This window comes from Myotis brandtii, unplaced genomic scaffold (assembly GCF_000412655.1).
Source record: "Myotis brandtii unplaced genomic scaffold, ASM41265v1 scaffold26, whole genome shotgun sequence".
In the NCBI taxonomy this organism is placed as follows: domain Eukaryota; kingdom Metazoa; phylum Chordata; class Mammalia; order Chiroptera; family Vespertilionidae; genus Myotis; species Myotis brandtii.
The window spans coordinates 266906-292917 of record NW_005359880.1 but is presented as its reverse complement, the minus strand read 5'-3'; the positions used below and the strand labels follow the sequence as shown (position 1 = coordinate 292917).

At 44.2% G+C, this 26012-nt stretch overlaps 1 protein-coding gene across 1 annotated transcript in view; it reads right to left on the bottom strand.

Annotated features, from left to right (window-relative positions):
- The window catches only part of CACHD1 (cache domain containing 1), a gene marked incomplete at its 5' end in the record, with an annotated part of 228885 nt that overhangs the window by 70178 nt on the left and 132695 nt on the right, over nt 1-26012 (bottom strand). The window contains 2 exons of the mRNA XM_005868055.2: nt 1806-1932; nt 16835-16941. Of these exons, the coding sequence (XP_005868117.1) occupies nt 1806-1932; nt 16835-16941 (234 nt within the window). The remainder of the gene's footprint in view (nt 1-1805; nt 1933-16834; nt 16942-26012) is intronic.

The following is a 26012-nucleotide window of genomic DNA, read 5'->3' as shown; positions in this document are numbered from 1 at the left end:
TCCTGTGGCGCGCCCCAGACTCTGACAGTAGAAAGATTTTCATACACATTTTACTAAGTTTCTTTCATCTCTGACACTTCTATTATAGAGAAAAGGCAAATAGCAATGTTAAAGTATTTCCTCTAATTAATCCTCTTTTAATGTGCATGAATTTTGTGCACTGGGCCACTAGTAAATAATAAGCAGCATATGTGTTCACAGTGTCATAATGATGAGTGCGATATATAAATAGCAACATATTTAAGATCAAGATGCATGAAACCTGCCCGAATGACGTGGCTCAGTGGTTGAGTGTCGACCTATGAACCAGGAGGTCACGGTTGGATTCCTAGTCAGGGCACATGCCCGGATTGCAGGCTTGATCTCCAGTGTGGGGCGTGCAAGAGGCAGCCAATCAATGATTCTCTCAAATCACTGATGTTTCTATCTCTCTCTTCCTTTCCCTTTCTCTCTGAAATCAATTTAAAAAAAAAAGATGCGCCGTAACTGGTTTGGCTCAGTGGATAGAGCGTCGGCCTGCAGACCAAAAGGTCCCAGGTTCGATTCTGGTCAAGGGCATGTACCTTGGTTGCAGGCACATCCCCAGTAGGGGGTGTGCAGGAGGCAGCTGATCGATGTTTCTCTCTCATCGATGTTTCTAACTCTCTATTCCTCTCCCTTCCTCTCTGTAAAAAATCAATAAAATATATTTTTAAAAAAAAGATGCATGAAACCTTCTAAGTGCAGGGTAATGCTGATTTGGGATAAGGTCCTGCCTGTCCTTTTGGATTATCCCTCACAGGTGATTCATTAAAAACAGCATGCTGCCCGCCTGGCGTGGCTCAGTGATTGAACATTGACCTATGAACCAAGAGGTCATGGTTCAATTCCCAGTCAGGGCATATGCCCGGGTTGTGGCTCGATCCCCAGTGTGGGGCATGCAGGAGGCAGCTGATCGATGATTCTCTCTCATCATTGATGTTTCTCTCTCTCTTTCTCTCCCTTCCTCTCTGAAATCAATAAAAATATATTTAAAAAATAAAAATAGCATGCCATCCAATTTCTCTTCGGAGAAGCACATGAAAATTAGGTGAAGAGAAACTCAAGCGATGGCTCATTTAGACTCGGCAAAGTGGGTGTCTTGTACCAACTGCAGAGGTTCTGGCATCAAACATCTGACACTGCAAAAGGGGAACTGTGGGGATTCCCAAGGAAGGAAGGAACCTTTGCCTCAGGGGCTCTGTGAATTGATGAGCCTTGTCCTACACACGATCTCTGTCACTGCCCTTCTGGCTATGCGGCACAACTTCAAGTCATTTCCACATGAACGATGGATCTTTAATCCAATGTTTCCTAGACAACCTTCACACTTGGAGTAGCTGAGATCTGGGTGTAAATTTCAAAAGGATGGCCAAGCACAGTGTCCCGACAGGAACAGTGAGCGTCACAACCTCTGCTCGGAGACACGCTACCAATACGTCTTCCAGGGCTGAACTGTAGGCAAAGTATCGCCGTGTTTGTCTCACCAAAGGTGTCTGATGCTCAGAGCAGTTTGGGTGCTGCAAGCAATTTAATTTCTTTAGTAAATATCTTGTTCTACTTTGGCATGTTAGGTAGTTGTAGAAAAGCTCTGGGCTTTATCATGTGACCTTCCCTAGCATTTCCATAGTCAACCTATGTCCAAAGGCGAAATCATTTCAGAATAAGTTCAAGTTTCTAAAACCGCAGCCTGGAGGCAGAGCCAGGTGTGTAAACGAGGAGCCAGTATTTCATGCAGATCACTGTCAGGGGCAGTAATTACAAGGTTAGCAAGTAAGTCAACATACCTACTGCGATGCTCATAGCTGCCCTTACACCGGAACTTGTGTGCTGGGAAGACAGTGAATATCCCCTCTTCCGAACTGAAATACTGCCACTTGATTCCAGGGTTGGATTTCAGGTTGTCTGCAAGAACTGGAGGAGGGGGGAATATGAAACACAACTGCCGAACCCACAGGTGCACGTAGGCACCACTCCGCAGGCATCTGTTTTGCATAAAATGCTTGTCGTATGAAGAAATTCCACTAGATAGAAGGCTGTAAATTTTCTACTAAACATTTTCTTTCTGTCCCTTTAAAAAAACACATACCCCTATTAGAAAATGAAATGAATGTTTCAGTCAAGCGAAGCTATTAATCTTAACTTTGAATGGTGACACTATATGTCCGGGATCATTTTTTCCAGCGTCAATGATTCATCTGTACTAATGCCTCCCCTCACTGGGCTGGTCCCTGTTGGGCCAGCGTACAATTACTGGCTTGGATACATTCTCTAACTGTAGAAAACAGTGATGTTAATAGGCCTCGTCTCCAGAGGGACTAGACGTGTGACCTTGACCTTGCTCACTGCATAATGAGGGAAACAGCACCGACGGTACTTGAAAGGCCAGAACCATAATCATCTGATGATCGCTTCTGGAATGATTCCACGTGCCAGCACTGGATGGAGGCTCTCCTTTATGTTACCTCATTTAGTCCATACAACAACCCTAGGATCATTATTCCCTACATTGGAGTTGAGGATATAAGCAAGTGTAGAGAGCGTAAGTGATTTGCCTAAGGCTTCATCAGTGAGTTGTGGAGCTGGCATCCAAGCCTGGGTCTCCAGGCTCCCGTCTTCTTTATATCGTGCAGCATTGCCTCCTGTCCTGTGTACACTGCATCCCTGTCACTGACCGGCAGCTGGAGTGACAGCCACCTTACTGTGTGCAATCCTGTCCACAAAGTCTTTCTTAACCTCTTTCCTGGACTCAAGAGTTCTCTCCCTTCTCTGATGCCCTTTTGCTCTGTTCCACACCAACTCGGGCGAGTATTATACACTTATTATGTGTCGGGCGCTGCCTTATATGCTGCAAAATATACAAAGATGACCCAAAAGCAAACCCTACTGTAATAGCCATGATACCAAAAGAATCACATACAGGGACACGGAGCAGAAGGCAATGCAACAGAGGAGGAGTCCGAGCAAAGCCAAAAAGAAAGCGTGAGGTGCTTTTGAGAAAAACACAGAAAAACATGCATGCTCTGAGTGCCACGTGACCAGCCTTTGGTCTGGCTCGGGGAGTCGGCAAACTTCTGTAAAGGGCCAGATTGTCAATGATTCTGGCTTTGCAAATCACATGGTCTCTATGGTATCTCTGCCACTGTAGTGTGAAAGCAGCCATGGACATATGTAAACGAACTGGCACTCACCAATATATACAGACATGTTGGTGTGTGCTAATCAAAGCTTGTTTACAAACATCGGTGGCAAGCTGTATCTGCCACAGCACACTCGGGGCCTCACACCTTCAGCAGTTACCCTGCCCAACACACACCAAGGAGCCGTAGCACATTTCATCCTCATAAAAGCCCCAGGAGTAAAAAAAAATGACCATCCCAAGTTACAGGTAAGGAACCAGGATCAGAGAGGTTTTGGACCTGCTTCAGGTTTCAGTGAACAAGAAAGGTGTGGATCCAGTGCGTGACCACAATGCCCGTCCCCTCTCCACTCTGCCCAGCGGGCGACCTTCTCAAGGTCGTCACCTGGACTCGGGGGACCGGGCTCTCTCCTGAGATGGGTGGCAGATGGGAGTGTGTGTTCACAGGGGAGAGGCTTTTCCTTCGCCTCATCTCCTGGGAGTCTGAAAGCTCAATCTTGACCTCATATTAGCCCTGTTCTCCAGGCAGCCCTGCCAACCCGGCAAGAAAAAGGCAAATGGCTGCCTTTGGAAGTAAAGGCAAACTCCATGACCTCATCTAAAAATAACATCTGTAACAATAAACAGGCTACAATGAGACTATTAAAAGGGGAGCCATTGAGAGCAAGAATGTTTTAAAAATAAATCACAATTCCTACAGTGCACGATACATTGAGTCTCCACCACCAAATAGCATGCCGGCTCCCTAGCATCACTGCAGCACGAGTGCTTAAGTATCAGGCAAGGTTCCGCAAATCCTCCCCCTGAGAACTCCTTTGGCATCTGATTAAATTTCATCCCTTATTCGGTACTAGCAGAAGGTGATGGATATGATGGTAATGAGGACCCCAGAGCCCAGAAGCAATCTATCATCGTGGTGCGCACCCCAGGAGGGCCCCTCGCTGACCCAGATGTGCGGTGAACGAGAGCCCCATTATCCCCGCGGGCAGCCCAGAGGGGGCTTCTCCATTCATAGGAGTCAGGGAGGTGTTCTGGTCACTGGAAAACTCGGGCTGGGGTCCCGCACACTCACTCTTTCTTCAGAAATGCTGGACGGCATCCAAGAAAAAGCTGGGCAGGTGCCCAGCAGTCGGCCCAGGATGCACAGCGTTAGGCCTTAAGCTATCCCCGGGCAGGTCCTGTATCTGTCAAAACTGCTCTGCACACCCACCTCAGACAGGAGGAGGCAAGAGGTGGTTTTTTCCTCACTGAAGCGTATTCCCGAGACAGAAGTTATCATACCCTCTGAATCCCTCCAGTATTTACCTCTTCCCGCCTTCTAGCTCATAGGATTGTGGTGAGGGTAACTTTTCGCTTCTCGGTCCCTGGATTCCAAGATCCCCGAGGGCGAGGTCTCTGTCTGAGCCACCTCTGTACCCCTGGGCAAGTCTCCAGTGCTTTCCACATCGAGGTGCCCACTCGATGAGGGCTGCAGAGGTGACACCTGCAGGACCCAGGCCGGGGAGGGGCTGCACGGTCCTATTTCTCCGCTGTTCCCAGATACTGTTGCTGGATCAATTCCAAAAACTTATTTTCCTCTAATGCCAAATCCAATTAAAAATAAATTAAATACTGTGAGTACATCAGCATAGAGCAATGATCATTCTAAGTAGGTTTAAAAATAATAAATACTCCCTTCTCCCAACACCACCACCAAATCAATAGATACAGAATAGACAGATAAGGGGAGGGATAGAAAGCCTGCTTGTCTGAAGATTTCATGGGACTATCCATGCCAGAAAGTATCAACTGTGTATTTTGAACATATAAGTTTATTAGATGTCAATGATACCTCAGTCAAGCTGATGTGATAATAAAATAGTAAAAATTTACTGAGTGTGACATAAACCAGTTTTATATATGGTGTGCCGCTTTTCATAATTCCTCTGCGGGTTTATTATACCCATTTTACAGAGGCGGAGCTTGCTCAAAGCCACCAGGGTGGAGTGATGATTTGATGTAGGTGTGTCTGCCCAAAGCCCTTGCTGTTGCCAGAATACCACAGTGCTTCTACCTGTCAATAAGTACATGCTGAGATGAGTTAGCAATCCTCGGATAAAAAGCTCACTGAGCATTTCCTGAGAGGCAGAATAGACATATATAAACATGTTGGTGTTACTCAATCAAAATAACTGGTTGCATTAGCTTGTAAAAATATAATGCAAGTAAATACAGTTAAGGAGACACGATGCGAAGGCATGATTTCACAACTGACATAAGGTGTAAGGCTAAAGTAACATTTAATCGCGTGCGTTTTCAGACAAACTGCTGAGTTGCTGAAAATGGCACCCACCAGTGGGAGGCTGATGTCGCGGGGTGTGCCCCTGAGCCCACTGGGCTGGCTTAACTGGAACGTGGTACAGACACAAGCTACAGCTTGGCAGGCAGAGCCAACAGGAATGACAGCACTCATGATTCTGAGTGACATCTAACGGAGAGCATATTTTAGACAACAGGAGGAGGTTTTACTGAACTGAGAAACTATCTAGCTGAGACCTCTGAATTACTTTGTCAGTGTTTTTTCCTTTGCCTGTCCATGGGAGCAGCCTACGTAAGCCATTTGGACGCAGGCCCAGTGCTATTCTGCACTTTCTATTGAATCCAGGTAGGCACTTAGGAACTAGAAGGGAGACCTGATAAATAGGAATGGACTCGGAATAAGAAGCCATGGGTTGAAGTCCCATCTTTAAGACTGGCAAGCCCTCTGGCCTTAAACTTACTATCCAGACCGCTTGCAGAGGCATCTTTCAAAAATGGAAACCAAATCGCACCATGGATTTGCTTAACACCCTTCAGAGATTTCCCACTATATCAGAGATTTCCCACTACACCACTCCTAGTACTAAATCCAAACTTGATAGGGCCCTCTGCCACCCGGCCCCCTTCCTACTCTCCAACCTCACCTTTCCCCTCTCCCCCTCGCTACCCTGTACACATCAAGAGCTATTGCTTTCAGTTTGGCAAATGTGCCAAGCTCTTTGCACAAGGTGGTCCTTAGGTCCCGAATAACTCTTTTCACTCTCAGAGAGACTTGCCCTCCACTCTCCTCCTCCCTCAGAGCACCCAGTGTTTTCCTTCATAGCAAAAATGGGTCATGTTCATTGTATTTACGTTTGAAGGTATTCGATTCAAGTCTCTGGTGCAGAGGAGCTGTAAGCTCCAAGAAGGCAGGAGCCAGGTCAGGTCTGTTCTTCACATTTCTGGTCTCCTGGCACGGGCCTGGTTTTTAGGAAGTGCTCCGTCAGTATGTACTGAGTAAACTAGTGAATGATGATCTTGGTCAAGGCTTTTCACCTATGTCCCCGTCACCTCCCCCGATTTCCTCATCTGTAAAGTAATGGATTCCAACAAGGTGTTCCCAAACCAAAAGAGAAAAGTGTTAAAAGGGCAAAGAATGAAGGCCAACAGGAGGGAGATACACAGGTTTGCAACGAGAGAGAAAGAGCAAACTTCCAACTGGGTTTAATCAAGTTTATGCTTCCCCCCACCCCCCGCAAAAAAAAAAGTCAGGACAAGAGATAATAATAGTGATCCAAGATTAAACAAAATGTCCAAACAGCGCCAAGAAACACTTAGATGAGAATGATGGAGAAACTTAACCTTGGCATTTAAAAAATAAAGAGCTACCTGTGATGGCACCTTGCTCTTCAAAGGCAAACTCTACCCCTTCCATCCCCCTCAGCATAGCCTTCAACAAATTGACTATTTCTCCCTCATACAGTTTCTATGTGAATTCTGAGCAAAGACAAACAATTCTGTAGTACCCACTGGCTTATTTTTCTTCAACTATCACACACAAACTGTTATCAGAGAAGCAGCTAAAAAACATGCCTTTCCGCTTTTCAGGTGTTCTTTACAACTCCCATCACTGAGGCTCAAGATCTGCCTGCACACAGTGTACTGAACTGTCTGAGGATAACTCTAACCTATGGGCCCCAGAGTTCACGGCCCCGAGTATCTTCCCTCCAATTTCACCATCTACATCTAACTTGTTCTAAACTCATTGACCTCTTCAGTGAAACCAAAACCAACAATGTTTCCGCACTCTTATCTACGCTCTTTCATGCTTCTGTCACCCGGCTGATGAGAAAGGGTTGGGATACAAACCGCTTGTAGTTGGGCTGTGACTGTTGTTTTTCTCAACATATTCTCCACCAGGGGGTAGGCAGAAGAAGAAAATGCTCTGTAAGAGAAGGCTTGCTGCCTCCCACCTCAAGAAACTCTGGGCTTTCCAATGCCCAGCCCAACACCACCAAGCAAAACACCCACAGCTATCTACCTCCCATGGCTTACCGAATACCAAATACAAGAGCTGTCCTAAATACACAAAGTTGCAGACATATAAAAACACTCTGACTTCCCCAACAGACCAGAAATTACATAGCACCTTTCAGTAATATTCTGTGCAATAGCCCTCATTTCGGGGGTGGATAAAATAAATTAACATTCTGAGGACTCCTAACAATTTCTGGCATTATACCCTATCACATCTTTCCAATGCCTACTCCTCGCTCGCATCCGGGGTATTGCTTTACCATGTTTTCAGGAGAGGCTGTATTTCATGGACCCCCCAGATATCGTTTATGCTGCTTCAGAAGTGGCAAACATATCCAGCATTTAACCACGTACCAAGCACTTTACTAAGCCTTTCATATGTATTACCTCAGTTAGTTTTACAACAATCCTAAGAGGTAGGTTTTATCTGTTATTCAGGCAGTTGGCGAGAGCCAGAATGTGGAGGTTCACCCAAGAGATATTACTGTTCCCGTCACAGAGTTAAGGCTATTCTGACTCAGAGAGGGAAGTGACTTGAGCTCTGAGCTGAATGAATCTGGAGGATGTAGCACAGTGATTCCTCCGGATTATACTCGCTAAAGCCCATCACCCAAGTTACATTAATGACCACGGACCCACCTACCTCACGGTATTTATTTCAGTATAATGTTAAGTAGAGGAATCCGCACAGCTCTGGTTCTGTTCCAAACTTATCATGTCTGTTCTAGGCTAATTCTATCATGTAAAACAACCAGTCCATTCTGTCCTTCATCCAGTTGCGACAGCCTGGTCATGGGCTCAGAATCCAGAGTAAACTCCTGGGAAAATCCACAATCAGTGTGGGATCTACTACTCTACCCTCTTCCTTTCTAGCAGACCATTCCCAAAGGATCCACAGATCCAGGTGGTCTTCAAACATTCCCGGAAGGAGTAAGGGAGAATAACAGGATGGAGGTCTCAAGCCTGGCTGACCATCACAATCAGCTTTGAAAAATACAGATTCCCAAGCTTCACCAAGCCAACATCCTGGTTCACTTGTCTGAGTTGAGGGCCAAAAGGTTAAGTGTTCTTAAGAGTGCACTCCAGCTGACTCATGATCACTCAGGTGGGACAACTGGACCAAGACATTAAACTTCATTATCCTGTTGCCTTAGTTTCACTTTCTTTCTACACTGTTTCTCTGTCTTTGGCATATAAAGACTAAGTATTCCCAATTTAAAAAATATTAGCAGCAGCAAGAACAATAAAACCCTTCCTCTCTCTGACCTTTCCCAAAGTTTTCAGTGACTTTTCTTAGCCAAGCAGCTTAGAAGAGAGGTGTACGGTGTACACTGATTCTACACTTCTTCTTCTTCTTCTTTTTAATGTTTTTATTGATTTTATAGAGAGAGAGGAAGGGAGAGGGAGATAGAAACATCGATGAAAGAGAACATCGATCCGGGGTCTCCTGCTCGCCCCGTACTGGGGATCAGCCTGCCACCGCAACCGGGCACGTGCACTGGATTGATGGGTGACCTCCTGGTGCATGGGTGGATGCTCAGCCACTGCGCCACACAGGCCGGACTGATTCTCCACCTCTTGCCATCCCACTCACTTCTCACCTGGTCACTTGTTTTTTGCCACAGCCTCTCCCCACCACCCTCTCCACCTCTGGGGGACCTTTAATAGTCTACCCTGGTTTCTCCTTCTTCCAGGCCAACTACACTTCCATCCATTCTCCACAAAGCTCTCTTATCTCCCCTGCTTCAAGTCTTATCAGTTGGTTGATTTCAAGCTAAAAACAAGTAAAAACAAAAACCAAACCCCAACAAAACCTTTAGGCTGATGTATAAAGGCCCATTAAAATCTGGCTTAACGCTATCTTCATTTTATGTTCCTTACATAAAAAAAAAGTGATCCCTGCTATCTGCACTTTTTTACAGATTCCAAAATGGGAAATGTGCTTGCCACAAGCCTATCTCCTGGATAATTCCTATTGTCTTTTAAGACACAGCTCAACCTCACAATCTGGGTCAAGTGCCAGGGCTTATCCTTATCGCGACAACACTTAGCACTGCATTGTATCTGTCAGCTGATTTTCCTCCTCTTCCCGAGGCCCCCAACACACACATGTATACAACTGGCTGTGAGCTCTCTGAGGGGAGGAACTCTCCTAATTATCTTGCCATAGTACCATGCGACCATACAGCTGTCAGCTGAGAGAAGCTCTTTATGAGGGAGTGCGAGGAAGGGGTTAGGGTTCATCCTGGGTCTCAGGCTTTGGTGAAAAGTAAAATGAAGCTGCTATCAACTGACATGAAACATGAGCCGAGGAGGTGGTTTGGGTAGGAAGAGAGAAGGTTATAAGTTGGGCTTTAGACATAAGGGAGTGAAGTATCAACAGGCAGGATGTGGTGGTGGAGATATCTGTCTTCATCTGCAGCAGTCTATTGTGGGGAAGCCACTGAACTAGGAGTCAGGACACAGTGTTTAGAGTCATGTTGGTAGCAATAGTTTGTTGTTAGACTTTAGAGAGATCAGTTAACTTCTCTGGGCCTGTTTCTCAGCTATAAATAGAGCAGATTCTTTCTTTGGTAAGAATGAGACAAATGTATAAAAAGGTTTGTGAGGCCCTAAGAAGCGATGGGTTGATTTCTTGTGTACAGGGTGTGTTTGGACTCAGCACAGGTGGTTTCATGTGAATGACACTATTCACCTGCATAGTCTGTGTCACTCTATACGACTGAGACATTTATGTGTGCTGACTTGCTGCTAAGCTAAGGAAACTAGTGCTACCTTACAGTAAATCACATCCACATTTCTTTCTTTACTAAGGTCCTTCCAAAGTCTTGGTTATCCTATCTAATAAAGAGGGAACATGCTAATTGACCCCCATGCTGTTGCAAAGATGGCGGCGCCTACAGCCAATAAGGAGGGAATATGCTAATTGACTGCCCTGCCCTCAAAGATGGTGGCACCCACAGCCAATAAGGAGGGAATATGCTAATTGACTGCCTCAAAGATGGTGACACCCACAGCCAATAAGGAGGAAATATGCTAATTGACTGCCACACCCTCAAAGATGGCGGCACCCACAGCCACAAGATGGCAGTGCTCAATCCCCTTGGCCCCGCAGGGTGGCAGGTGCATGGCAAGGCCAGGCTCACCCCTAGGCAGGCCTGGCTGCTCCACGCGCATGCCTCCGGAGACCCCCAGTCCCCTCAGCCCCCCAGCCACCCAGGGCTGCCTGAGGCGCAGGTAACCAGGGCCGACCGAGGCTTGCGCTGCCGACAGTGGCGGCAGCAGCGGGGTGATGGGGGGGTCGCCTTCCCCTGATCGCCAGGTCGCCTCCCATCCCTGAGGGCTCTCAGACTGTGAGAGGGGGCAGGCCGGGCTGAGGGACACCCCTTCCAGTGCATCCCAATGCATGAATTTTCATGCACCGGGCCTCTAGTTCCATTATAAAAGCGAGGTAACAACATTACAAAGAAGATCCTAGTTTGTTTCATTTATTCATTCACTCAATAAACATTTGCTGTGTACTTGCTATGGGCAAGGCACTGGATTTTTTTTTTTTTTTGTGAGCAGTAGGCACACAAAAAACAAATTAACTGGAGCAGAGGGTCAAGTAGATGTCCAATATAAAAAATTAAAATTCTATAATGAGATGAGCTATATAGTAAAGTAATAAACAAGTGTTGTAGCTGGGCCACCACAGCCTTTGGGCTCTCTGGGTGGTGGCTGGGGACTCTGCTGAGACTGTAGCTCAGCCCATTTCTCCCACTGCTCAACCCTGCTTCCTTCTCTTTCCCCACAGGCTGCCAGTCCCCATCTCTGAGTCGGCCTCCTTATAAACCCAACAAGCTACAACAGACAAGGAATTCTCATCTTTGCCACACGGAAGGTGGCAAAGAGGTTGGAGGAATGAGCAATATTTTATAAGTCAGAGAAGGCAGGAAGTGCATCTTAGGATGAAACAATAATATGAACAAATGTATGGAGGAGGGACAGAGACTGGTGATTTGAAGAAATGAAAGTGATTCCCAGAGGGTAGAGCTCAGAGGGCTTACAGAGGAGAAAGAGGAACAGAAGATGGAGTTGAAAAGCCTCCACCTTTATCTGAGAGGTAAAGGGAAGCTGCCAGAGGGTTTTGAAAAGTGGAGTTACAGAGCAGGTATTTTCAAAATACCAACAGTATGCAGGATATACTGAAGAAAAAAAAGAGGGAAGAGGAGCAGGGAAACCTTTTGGGACATAGTAAATAATTATTCCTCTAGAAAGGCAATGAGGATCTAAGTGTGTGGCATCTGCAGTGCAGAAGCCAAAGGAGACTCAAGACACATCTGTGAACTACAAAGTCTGAGCCAAGTTTCCCCTTCAATCAAGGGAGGACAATGAGACCTATGTCACAAACCGGTGTGATGAGCAAGAAGAGGAACACACAGGTAAATGTCCAGGGAGGGATCTTGTACACAGTAAATACCTGACAGACATTCATTCACTCATGCTTTTATTTGGTCACTGACTCAAGTTTAGTCAAAACTGTTAAATAAAACCTGCAGTTGTACTGGGTGGAAAAGGCAAGAAAGAGTTCCCAGTATAACCAGGATGGGGTTACCGATCATTGGGATAATGAGCCAGATTGGGAAGTAAGTTTAGAGGAAAGTTTGTGTTTTGTTTAATTTTTGAGATAACTACAGGATAATCATAGAGAGATGTGTGCCCTGAAGTTGGTTACACAATAAATAAACCCAGAAATAGGTCGCGGGTGGAGATGAAGATCTGGAATTCAGCAGCACGTGGTGGGAGTGGAGACGCTGGCTAAATTGACAACATTCAGGGAGGTAACAGTGACGTCAGGACAGTGGAGACATCGACCCTTCGGGACAGAATAATGGAAAAGGAGCCGAGGAGAAACGGGAGAGGACTGAGCAGAGAAGTAAGAGGATAAATGGAAACCAAAGGATGACAGTGAGAAGTTTACATGTCAACTGCCACACAGTGGTCAAGTGAAAATGTGGGTCATTTAAAATCTTTCAAGGGAGCAATGATATAGTGAAAAACTGGGACATTCTAAATGTCGAAGTGGAGTAGATTCATTAATTCAACAATATTATGTAGTCACTGCTACAGTGATACAGAAGTATATTTATTTACATATTAGAGGCCCAATGCATGAAATTCGTCCAAGGAGCTCAGCCCTTGCGGCCCTGGCTGCCTCGCGGCCCTGCCCACTTGTCGTTCAGAAGGTTGCTCTGCCATCCGATCTAATTAGCATATTAGCTCTTTATTATATAGGATGCACAGAAGAATGTTCAGATACTTTGCTAAGTTAAACAGGCTGTGTCCATTATGACCATATATGTTATAAGAGAGTATCCTATATACTAAAAGCCTAATATGCAAATTGTCCCCTCGACTGGGAGTTCGACCACTCACTATGACGTGCGCTGACCACCAGGGGGCAGCATGGAACATGTCGGTGACGCGACACTGCAGTGGGCGGCAGTGGAGGCGCTGCTGGCCCTGAGGGCCCCGCTGAGAGCAGGACCGCGGTGGGATGGTGGAGCAGGTGAGTGAGTGGCGCCAGGCCAAGGCAGGTGCAAGCGGGAGCCCAATCGCCCTGCCAATTGCCCCGCAGATGGTGACGGGAGGGAGGGGGCGCGGGGGGCATCCCCGATTGATTGCCCTGCAGGCAGGATGGTGGAGCAGGTGAGTGGGCAGCGCCAGGCCAAGGCGGGGTTGCCAGGTGGGGCTGCAAGGTTGTGGGGCTGGGGGTGCGAGCTGGGGCTGCGAGGCTGGGGGTGTGCGCTGGAGCCCGATCGTGTGTGTGTGTGTGTGTGTGTGTGTGTGTGTGTGTGTGTATGACTATATGTGGCAAAAAATCTTGTAAAAGCAGTATAATAGGATTTCTGTGAGAAACTGTAAGACTAGACTTTGAAGTAGATTGCAGTACAGGAATAGAGCTTGAAGGGGATCAAGGTGAAGAAAAGGGCCCTCAGTGTACTTAATTTTGTATTTGTGTATGTCACAAACACACACACACGGAAACTGAATCACACAACCTTGAGGAACCTGGAACTCTAAGTGACTGAATAGTTTTTAGATATTATATGAATAATTGCCACATCTTTTATGGCACACATGCAGTCATGAAGCTGGGGTAAGTAGGCATGAAAACAAACCAGAAATTCCTAGTTTGGTTGATTTTTATTCTTTTAATTTTAGTTTTTGGAGGTAGAATGCATCTTTTCACTGCATTGGTATTAGTGTATTTAACAGCTAACTTCCATAGTATTTTAAAGAAAAGAGAGGAACCTCTGTAGCACATGGCCAATGTTTGCCATTCATAGAAGGAAGTGAAGAATCCACTCCAGCCTCCAGGCCCACCTGTACCTCCTGCACGTTTAGTGCTGTAACGTGACTTGCAAATGCCCCTTACACCCCATGAATCCCATTTCTCAGTGAAGACTGCAATGCTACCTAGATCGAAGTTTGCAACTTCAAATGCTCTTTAAATCAAACACAATAAAGTCCAGACACTTTCTCTTTTGGTGAGAAAGACGAACTCCCAGCTCCACTCTCACCTCAATTGCATAACTCAAGAGAGCAAGAGGCAACTTTCCTTGGACTCTTCAAATAAACTCTCTTTAGGGATCAGGCTATGCACAAGAAAATAGCTCAGCAGGAATTTTTAAGAAAAAAGAGAGAGTGAGAAACTAGGAATAAAAGCAGGAAAGAACCTGAACGAAACATTACCAGCACCGTAATATAACACATGCACTGTCAAACATTAGTTATTTGAATGGAATCAGGGACAAGGAGTCAATTTAGAGAGTAGAGATCTGGCAGGAGTGGTTTTAAGAAAAAGAACACACATGTGTGTTGGATGGATGGACATATGACCTAGCTTTGGATAAATGAACTTAAGAATCGTTTACAATTTATGTGAGCCTGTTTCCAGCAAGTCTGAGAGGCAACCTGAAACTGTGTTATCAATTAGGGACTCATTGATGGATTATATACAGTCTGAAAGAGCCTAAGGCTGGATATCTTGCAGATGTAAATATCAGACATGTGATAGCCGATGAAGTACATTAATTCTGCTCTGAAAAGGGGCATGAGCTAGAGAGGAGGAAAAGAAGGAGCGCTGAGGTCACCCTTCAGCATCTACCGCTCCTCTCCTGTTACAAATGATTGCTCAAGAATGTGGACTTTGGGATGCAGCCACTGCCTGGTGGAATGTCACACACTTGACGTGCAAGCAAGTCCGTTCTCAAATACCTGAATATTGCCCAAAGCTGCCTGTAAATCTAGCTACGTCCACTGTGCTGAGAACAACTCTTGTTAGGTAGTATGTTATACTTGAGATGTGCTCTGAGAAATAGCAAAATTCAACATCTCATCTTTATATACCTCCACCCTCACGACCCTCTTCCTTGACCACATAGAAGATGCTTAGGCAATATTTGTTCAATGAATTTTTATTGTACTTATTCATTCTAGTTAGTAGGTGGGAGGCCATTACCTGGCAGAAAGAATGGCTGCTGTACTTACTAAGAAAAAGGCACAATAATGCGACTATTAATGATGGAGACAGATCTCAACAACGTGCTCATTAGAAACAGATATAAAATAAGGGAATGAGGATAGAGCCACGTGGGCAGCAGCTTCCGGATCCTCCAACGTCTGGCCCACGGAGATGAGTGACCCTGGCAGGGGAGCATCGCTCTGCTCCCAAGTGAGTGTGCAGCCCCTCCGTCTGCCTCAAACTACCTTTCTTACTGTCTCAACCACACAGCCAGGAGAGTAATGGAGCTTCATCTAGAACCTCAGCACCAGACAGGATTGAGTACCAGGGACTAGCTATTAAAGGTACTGTCTACCAGAAAGGAGTAAAAATGCATTGGAAAGTAGTCTGTAATTCCTTCTTGTTTTATTTTCTCCCTGATTATAAAGCAAGGCATGCTTAGTTTAAAATTAATCAAATTGGGAAGTAAAAATAGCCTACTCTTTGTTCCATCACTAAAAAGACGCATGCTATGCAGTAATATTTTTATTAATTCAAATGGCCCACAAATTAACATGTATTATAAAAACCTCAACTATACATATTAGTGGATTAAATTGTGCATTTCTGGGACACATTTAAATCTGATCATGTTCAAAGCTTTATGCTCTGTGCCCGCTATAGACTCTTCCATAATTCATTTCTCTGCCCTTCTGTACTCTCTTCAATTAAGTTTTTTTATGAAAATGATTTTCATTTAGCATCCTTTCTAGTAGCATACCCAATCTGCTCCAGAAGTTTTCCAGATTCTCAGAACAATAAAAATAATGACTGAATCCATTATGTATTGGTCCACACAATATGTACCTAGCTGATTTAGGTTGGACACTTAGCTAGCAGCTATAGTTTTATGACGTCTAAAGCTTATAGTTCTCTTTCCAGACCTAACAGGTTGGCTAGTTCGTGGATACAATTCCCAAAGACTACAATTCTTCCCCTGAACCGAGATTGGCTGGCGCTCTAAAAATAAATATTCTGGTCCTCTGGCTTTTCTCTTGGGTTTTACATGTTTGCAAGAGACCTGGAATTTGGGAAATATAGTTCATATTTAAGGATTAGGTCCTTCATCTCTCCAGCAGTAAAGGAAGTCTTGGGACCCTTCTGAACCTTTGATTCTTCCTTGATAAAATCCGAGAATTGAGGCTGGTAGGCGATTTCTAAAGTCCCTTCCAGCTCTGAAAAGGTGAAGCTTTTAGGTTCTGAGGTCCATCAATCAACAAGTGTGTATAACAAAACCAGAGGGTGAGACATATAAACGGAAACTCCAGGGCAAGAGAGCAGAAATAGTATGTCACGTTGGAGTTGTGTACATACAGGTGCCCTAGTAATTATTACTATTGCATATAACGGAGTTCCACTGCGACCAGGAAGAAAGTTCAAACTCAATATAAAGCACCATGACACTGTATTTTAATTACTAGAAAAGCTCCTTCATCATTCTTCCAAAACACTCCCCAAAACAAATTAAAAATTATAAACAGGAAATACAAAGGAATTCAATACCTCCTATTGCAAAGATAACTGAGTCTCTAAAATATCCTTTACAGCAACACATGTAAAATTCCAGCAAATGAGATACCGAAGAGCCTAGCAAGGTACTATAGAGTAAATGCTCAATGCATGGCAGCTCAATTTTCTTCCTTCTTTCCCTCTTCTGAATGTCCATATTCCAGCAAGAAACATCCAATTTTAAGCATATACTTTTCTTCAAAAGTTAAAGGAAACTGTCTAAAGCAATACATCTATTCATGTACTTAAAGTACTTAAATGTGGTGTGATGCAGTTTATTTGTATAGAACTCAAAGGTCACTGACCTGAATTTAAGTCTCGTCCTGGATTGAAGGCCCGGCTATTCACAGTAGTAGAAAGTCGATCACAACTAATTGTTCTAGATACATTGGTATTGAAGTTCCCATCGAATCTGAAAGAATAAGAGAGTTGGCAATATTCATTTGGTGGTTATTCAATCCAGAAAAACAAACCAACAAAAATAAGAGTTCATACTGTATATAAATTAGGTCAGCTCCTAAACAGTAAAATTGTGATTTAAATGTTAAATATCAAAAAAATTACTGAAGAAGAGTTTTTTGGGAAAAAACATCATTTGCATCTATAAAGTTTTAGAAATCAAGTTCTATTCTAAGGACATGAAGAAATAACCATCCTTCGAATGAACTTTTCTTCCATGAACCTGAGTCAGGCACTATTGATAAAATCATGCAGAAATAGATTCAGACTAGAATTACAAAAACACAGATGTGAGCTCTGATGTTACATATGAAACAATTATTTAAATTATCCTATCTGAAAAATCATGACCAAGAACCAAAATAGAGAGTAGTGCAGGAGAAAGAATGGCTATGGAGTAGGAAAGATCTAGATTTGAATCTCTGCTATGTCACTACTAAATGTATGTTACTTGGACAAAATTGTTTAATTTTTCTGACCCTGCTTTCTTATCTGAAAAAAAAAGTAATAAAACTTATTTTCCAAAGCTGTAAAAAAGATGATAAATAATGTACCAAAGTTCATTTCATTGTACATGACATATAGCTTCCACCTTCTAGACTGTAATGTAAATAAGACCAAGGTCTTTTCTGATTTCTAATGGTAGTACGATGCGAGTACTAAAGCTAAAATGGTGTTAGTGCTCTGGCCAGCAGCGGATCAATGAATACTAATACAATCAATGACTTACTTGTCAGCGCTACCAACAATCTGCAAGAAAATAACAGGAAAATGTACCAACTCTGTCACTAAGAGTATTTTTAAAAGAGAATTTTAACCCAGAAGTAACAAAAGACAAAAAAAAAAAGTGATCTTCAAATAACCTATTTAGGATTTCAGATACTGGGAGGACTTATGATGTTTCTTGGACCCCCCAACCCTGATAAATTCAGTCTGAAATTATGTTTTTTAAAATGTGTGAAAATGTGTCCTCAGATGAGAAATGCCATTAATGGAATTCCATTACCGTGGGTAGAGAAGCTATCTCCCCTGTATCACCTAGGAGAAACAATCCTAAAACTCTAGATCCACTTGAGTATTCCCATGAACTTTGATTATCGTTGATCACATCCCATAATACTTAAGAGCTGCAAAACTGAACGGATTGTATAAGCAAGGAGCTAGGTTTTCACAGGGTGTGCGGGTTCCAAAGGCTAAACGTTTTGTTTGGAAACATATCGTCTCAAAGAATGAGGTAGGCTTCCGTCAGCCTCTAACCCAGGACAGAATTACATCAACATCGTCAACTGTGCCTCCAAGGACACAGTTGCTTCACCAACGTGGTCACTCTTCATTGGACCTGCTCCAATTCGTCTAGACCGGAAGACCGCTGCCTCGAAAGCCACAGATGAAGAGAAAAGAAGAGATTAGTACATTAGCAGCTGGCTGTTTTCCTGCTGGAAAAGCAATATAATCTCACTTTCCCGCTTTTGTTTTACACTTGACCTTCGGTAAAGTGAGAGCAGCGTTACACAAATGACTCACCTGCTCTCCATGCCCTAGATGCCCCTCACATACTTTTAATAAGATCAGATAACATTTAGGCTTTGGGGCGATACGGTCTGCCTGAAACTCACATTTGGACCCTGCTGTACGAATTACAAATCCCTTTTAGACCTACCCATTTCACAGATGAGAAAAGTGACATTAAGGATCACACAGAAAGTCAGGGACCTAAAAGGAACTTGAATCCCATCACTGTCCAAGGATGAGCCAACTACCACACTGCTTAATTGAAATGACACATAAAGAAGAACTTGCTAAGAGGGGTAACTCAAGAGTCACTGAAATTTTCTTCCCGGTGAGGTGTACACTTGCAGAGAGCCCCTGCCTCCCCAGATGAAGTCTCCCCAGCCAGGACCTGTGCTGTCAGCCCCTCCCCCCGAGAAGGTCGAAGTCCCATATGGAGCACAGAGAGATGCTCTGGGCCTTTGTGCAAGGAAAGCTTGCTCCTGGACTGGGGAGACCAGGGAACTAGTTTTATAGGTTGTTTTCTGTACTGAAAAGATCATCTCTAAGAGCTACAAAGAAAACATTTTTTTTTAACAAAAAGGATGGAAGAGACTCATTACCAAAGTAGGTGCTCAGCAAATATTTGTCCGTCATAAAAAGGCTTCACAATGTAGTACCCGTTATCAATAATCTACCCAACCTTTTCCCCCCACTACCTCTCAACCTATAGTTCTGACCAGACCAGTCCCTCAACTGCTGGACCCCAACTGTGATGCTCTCCAGTGTCCGATGCACCCACACAAAGCTCACCTCTTCACATCCTCCTCCCTGAAAATTCTCCTGCCGGTTCCAGCCTGTGATGACGCCTGCCTCCTCCAAACTGACCAGCGTCAGTCTGCGTCTTAATTCTAGGCTTGTGTCTCTCTTCCTATCTGTCACATTGCCTTGAAATCAGGCCTAACATAGTGTCATCATACTTGATGCCCATTAGACTCAGATCCATTGGATTAAGATTCCGTTTATACCAACAACATACTAATCAATAAAAGTTTAAAAAGAAGATCTATAATAAAAGCGTATTATGCTAATTAGACCAGATGTCCTTCCAGATGACCTTCTGGGCTAAGCTGGGGCTGCGAGGGAAACACGGGTCCCGGGTGCCTGCCGATGGCCGGAGGGAAGTTCAGGTCCCGGGTGCCAGAGGGAAGCTGGTGCTGGCAGCCAGGGGAAGGAAGGCCTACTCTTGCACGAATTTCGTGCATCGGGCCTCTAGTATAATCTTGTACATAATTTACATTTTCTAAGCCTCTGTTTTCCTCATCTATAAAACGGTACTAATAATAGTACCTATTTCAAAAGGTGTTAAGAATTAAATCAGAAAAAGGTTCTTAAGAGACTCGTACATAGTACACATTTAATAAATAATAATAATAACAAGTATTGAATGTCTTAGTAATGCTACCAAATGCTTATCATATGTCAAGTATCTTTCAAGTGTGGTGCATGGATTAACCCGTTTAATCTTCTCAAACTCTGAGGGAAATACTATTATTATAGCCATTTGAAGACTAGGAAACTGAAGCCAAAAAAATTTAAATTAAGAAGCCCAGATTCACAGCTGGGGATCAGCAGAACCAAGATGTGAACATATGCCCTGGCCAGCTGGTGTGGCTCAGTTGGTTGGACGTTGTCTGGTGCATGGAAAGGTTGCTGGTTCCATTTGGGGTTCCGGCACATGTCCGGGTTTTGGGCTCAATCCCTGATCCCTGGTAGGGGGTGTGCAGGAGGCAGCCAATGGATGTTTTACTCTCACATTGATGTTTTTCTCCCTCCTTCCCTCTCTCTCTCTCTCTCAAAAAAATCAATAAAATGTCTTAAAAAATGTGAACATACGAGTTTTCATTCATAATGAATACATTACATTGTATCTCAATATATCAACAAATAAATCATCACCAACATGATCTAAAACAGCTGAAGAAAAATTCCGTTCTCTCAAAGAAAAGGATTATGATAAAAGATTGTAGGGCTTAGGGGAGATTTTTGCTTTTTACTTAATAGAAAATGACAGTAGCTAAACATAAGGTTTTCACAATGGATAGCTACAGAAAATGAACTCTGTGGACAAAGATGTGGATGGGGAGGAAGAGGAAGAATATAGTAAAGACAAGTGTTCTCTATTAATTACAAATAGATTGAAACACGCTCACCACTGGCACAGCTATGGAATTGGCCATTTTGAGTTACTTTTTGTTATGCCGTTCTAGAAAAGCCTCACGCTCCCTTCCCATTCACCACTGAACTCTGAGAGGCCTGGGATAGAAGAGTGAGCATGTATGCACGTCTGCATGGAGCAGAGACAGCAGACCTGGCGCCAGTTCATACTAGTTTCTCCTTTTCCTGGTTCCAACTTTCTCCTCTGAGAAAAAGACCCTGGCATTTTGGTAATCTGAGGATCCTGAACAAATAAATGCCTATGTGCAACAAAGGTTACATAAAATAGAAGACCAAGAAAGAGAAAATTGCACTAAATTCTGAAAAGTTCTCCCATGGGACAATGAATACAGGGTGCTGGAAAATGTGATGGACAATGGCCATGTGGGCAAGGCATGGTACACAGCTCAGGGAAACTCCAGTGGACATGGCGCAAACACGCAGCCTTCCAGAGATCCAACTTGATCCAAAAATGAAACGTAAAATACACAAAGAAGTCCTTTTTGTGAAAGAGTCCATCTAATTTTCCAGATGCTTCAGAATGAATAAATAACCACCTTGCAGGAGGACCTCCGCCAGGTCAATCTGACCTATCTGCTGCTAGCTCAAGGACATCTGAGATCTGAAAGTTTACTGGTAAGGAGTGAAAACAGATTGTTACTTCATTTCAGAAGATAATTTAATTCTTGCTTCCTGAGTAATCTGCATGTAATGAATGCTGTGTTTTTAAAAAGATTTTTTAAAAATATTATTTTTATTGATTTCAGAGAGGAGGGGAGAGGGAGAGAGAGATAGGAACATCAATGATGAGAGAGAATCATTGATTGGGCTGCCTCCTGCACGCCCCTGACTACGGATAAAGCCACAACCCAGGCATGTGCCCTTGACTGGAATCAAACCCGGGACCTTTCAGTCTGCAGGCCGATGCTCTATGCACTAAGCCAAACTGGCTAGGGCTTAAGAAGATTTTTTATTTTTTATTTTTTTAAGAGAGAGTGGAAGGGAAAGAGAGAGACAGAGAAACATCAATGTGACAGTGAAACATCCATCGGCTAGCTACTCCATGCCCCCTTACCAGGAATCAAAGTGGCAATCAGTGCATGGGACGATGCCCAACTCACTGAGCAACACTGGCCAGGGCACTGCTGGTATTTTTAAGTTAATTGACTCCTATCAGACCCCCACATTCTGATATTCCAGGAATTCAGAGGCATGCCAACCACTCTCCTTCCTCCTGCTTCCTGCTATTCCCTCACACGTGCTGAATCTCAGCCATGCAGCATGCACTCCTCAGCTGAGTTTACATGAAGTGCCTAGAAATGACCGTCCTGCTGCTATCCCTGCCCACACCACTGATGCCTGTCAGGTAAGGAAAGAGGTGTCAACAGAGGGCTTACGAGGTGCAGGAGAGCAGTGTGTCCTAAGCTGGTGAGCAAGCTAGGAGAAAACAATTACAGGAGCCAAAACCCTGTGACTATCTCTTCACCTACACTCACTAAGGCCTGCTTCTCTTCTGGACGCCAAACACAGGAGCAAACCTTGCTTAGCCATCTCCTTACATTAGCTACCTCCGGGCCTCTGAGGAATGGCTGCCTTGCCTAAGACAGGAACACATTTTATGAATGTGTGCCATTGATAAAAAGAAACATGCCATTCACTCTGATTTGGAGGCTATGAGAAATATAAAGTTCATGCCTATGATACTTTATCAAAACACGTCATTTAGTCTTAGTGGTTACCTAAAAGACTTTTCATTGAGAAGTATATTAGCTGCCAGTCACGTTTATATAATTCTAGGTTTATGGAAAGGTCAGGAACTGGTATACTAATAAATTTTCACATTAAATGAGCAGGCAATTCAAATTATCTTTATATCTGTGCTTTTAAAAAGCAATAACACCAAGAGAATAATCTTTTCTAAATCTTCTGTAGATCCTCACTCTAAAAAAAAAAAAGGAGATATTGCATTATGATTGCTTTCTATACTGATTTTTATAACATAAAAACCGGTGCCTGAAATTCAGTTTCAAGAGAAATAACTCCATCTTTCCTACCCCCTTAAGTTAAAAAAAACACACACATACAAAAAAACCTACTTCCTTCTGGATTTACTTTCATGAACAACTGATCGAAACTGCATCCCGAGGGAGAAAACAGAACTGTGACTCCCACTTTGATCTCTTCCCCATGGAGAAATTCACTCCCTGCCTGGCTTGCAAGATGTTCATTTGATTGACGTTTGCTCTGATGTGCAAACTGCTTTGAACTTCAGACATTTAATTCCCATCAGGCTGCAGTCATTTTTATTCTCCTTCAACAGGATTTACAAGCGGGAGATCAGCAAATGTAGAAGATAAAATAAATTTGCAGAAGCTTTGAATCTTACATCAAAACTGTTGGAGTGAGTTCCAATTGGATTTCATTCAGCCTGGATTCACAGTGTAAATCAACTTTTCAGTGGAGTCCCAGTTTAGAAGAAGGAAAAAAAAAAGACATAAAGGAGAGAGACACATAACACCAGTTGGGGTTTACTTCCTGAATCTCTTGGTCTTTGTTTAAATTTGCAATGGATTTCCCTCAACATTTCCAGGGAAGGCTGCCCAATTTATCACATAGCACATGAAAGCCACACCCACAGTTCCAAGGGCGGTGGTGAAATGCAGTCTTATTCATGGACACATTTTTATGGTAAGATTTAAAAAAGCAAATCCCTGTGGATATCTCCGAAGAGCAAGGCTTAAATTGATAATGGAGTCCATCAACAAGGCCACTATGATGACAGTTAGCGGGTAGTGGATGTTTTGTACTTATTAGTAATCACTGCTAAAATGCCGAGATGGGTGCAAAAGGTTAAAAAACACACAAAACCCACCATTTCTTCTGAAGCAAACCCTGGTATCGGCTCAAAATCCGGTGTGGAACAGAGGGTGCAAGGCTTCTGATAGAGTTCAATGCACAGGGCAGGCCCTTGCTTCCGGGGCTGCTAAGCTAGTGGGTTCCGTTTGAAGAGCAGCACACATTGTCTCTTCCTCGGTGCTACCTACGGCTGCCTTCAGACCCCGTGTGAAACCCAAGATCGTCAAAAAGAGGATCAACAAGTTCATCCAGCACCAGCCAGACCGATCTGTCAAAATTAAGTGGAACTGGTGGAAACCCAGAGGCACTGGCAACAAGGTGCACAGGGCCAGATCCTGATGCCCAGCACTGGTTATGGGAGCAACAAGAAAACCAAGCACATGCTGCCCAGTGGCTTTCGGAAGTCTCTGGTCCACAGTGTCAAGGAGCTTGACGTGCTGCTGACGTGCCACAGATCTCACTGTGCTGAGATGCTCACACGTCTCCTCAGACCGGAGCCATGTGGGAAGAGCAGCCCGGCTGGCCATCAGTCACCAATCCCAAGGCCAGGCTGCTCAGTGAAGAAAATGAATGGACAGATTGGGTACACTTTATATTTATGTTAATAAAATCATAAAATTCTGCAAATGGCCCCCCTCCAAAAAAACCAAAAAAAACAAACACAAAACAAAAAACAAAACAACAACCAAAATATCCCACAACAGCTCACATTTCCCTGGGAACCCAAGGAGGCAAAGCCCCCTGACCAGTAGCTGCCGGAGCCTGTAAAAGATGACCTGGACACTGAGAGAGGCCCAGGCCTCCCAGCCAGTCCCTCTCGTCCTGGGAACAGCCCCACAGTGTCTGGCTGACTACAACGCAACAGGGGGGCATATCACTTCACCTCCATTCAACCAGGTTCCTGCTCATTCTTTCTGGGAAGTGTCTGCTCTCTAAATATTTGAGCAACACCAGTTGAGAAGAATTAAACAAGAACCCCCTTATCTTCCACTTAACCACCCCCGAGAATAAAGTTAAACAAAGAAAGAGCTAAGATAAAAATCAAACATCTGTACTGGCAAATATTTAAACTCTGTTTGAATGGTGGAGGAAGGGGTACGAGTGGGATCACTTCAAAAAGGAACTACCACATTCATAAAGTAAATGATACCCCCCCCCCCACACACAACTGCGTTTACTCACTCAAACACCTAAATTAATGGACAAACTCAAAAGCTGTCAAATAACGCGTAATCGTGTCCCAAGAAATGGTGTTTCCTTCCATCTCTGCAGAGATGGGAGAGATAAGTCACATTCTTTTTGTTCTTATCAGTAATAAGGATTAAACCTTCAGGGTTCAGCGACTCCAACTCCGCCAGAGTAGACACAAGGGCTGCTTTCAAATGCCCTTGGAAGGTAGGGCTTTCGGAGCAATAAAGCATCTCTCTCTCCATTACAGTCAAAGTATCATACAAACCAGCCATATTTCTTTTTCTCAGTCTTCCCCCTCTCCACCCCCCCCCCCCCCCCCCCCCCCCACACACACACCACAGATCATGGAGAGTCCAGAGTCCAACAACTATTATCCACTTAATCCGCTTTCTCACACATGCTTGGGAGACTGCAGAGGTGACATCCAGGGGGAGTGGAGCTGGATCCAAAACCCCATTAAGCATTTATATTTATCTGTATCTTCCTCATCACCCGGTTGGGGCAGGGTGCATGCAAAAAAAGAAAGAAGGGTATCTGGAAAGATAAAGGGGAGAACAGGAAGGTGGACAGCAGCCTCGTGGGGGTGGGACCCCCGGGCTCCCTTTGTATTCTTCCATAGCCCTTGTCCATCCTGTCACTTGACCTCTACAAAGGACTTCACACACTTTGCAGCTGTTTATTTATATACGTTCCCCCTCGCTAGTTAATACACAGAGAGATACTTTCCTGTGGGGATCTCCAGGGCACAGCCCTGTAAGGTGCACACGTTTAGTACGTGTCTGCTGAATGAATACATGCAGAGAACCCAAGAGACGTGGCTTTCTAGGACTAGAGAGCAGAAACTGTAGATGCAGGCACACCGCGTAGTTAGTAAACGGCAGACAGCTGTGAGTGGAAGGACACAGACATCAAGGAGAAGCACAAACCACCTCAGAGGTAGCAGATGACCTTGAAGATGGGCTGGCTCACTCTCTCGGGCACATACGCATTGAGGGGAGAGGCCTGTCCAAATCGTCCTGTTCCACAGAAGAAACATGACACATAGACAGGGAGTATTTGTGGCTAATGGGTCCTCAAAAGAAATTACTGACCCAATAGTAAGAAGTTAATAAAGCTGTGAGTCTGAAGATAGAATTGTACACCATCATACCAAACAAGCCATGTCCCCTGGGAGACATTATAGACAGAATGCTTTTTGAAGTCTTGGTCTTCTTTGAAAACACTGATTTTCTGCCCAAGAAAACGCTTCAAAATCTCAAAGGAAGTTTCTGG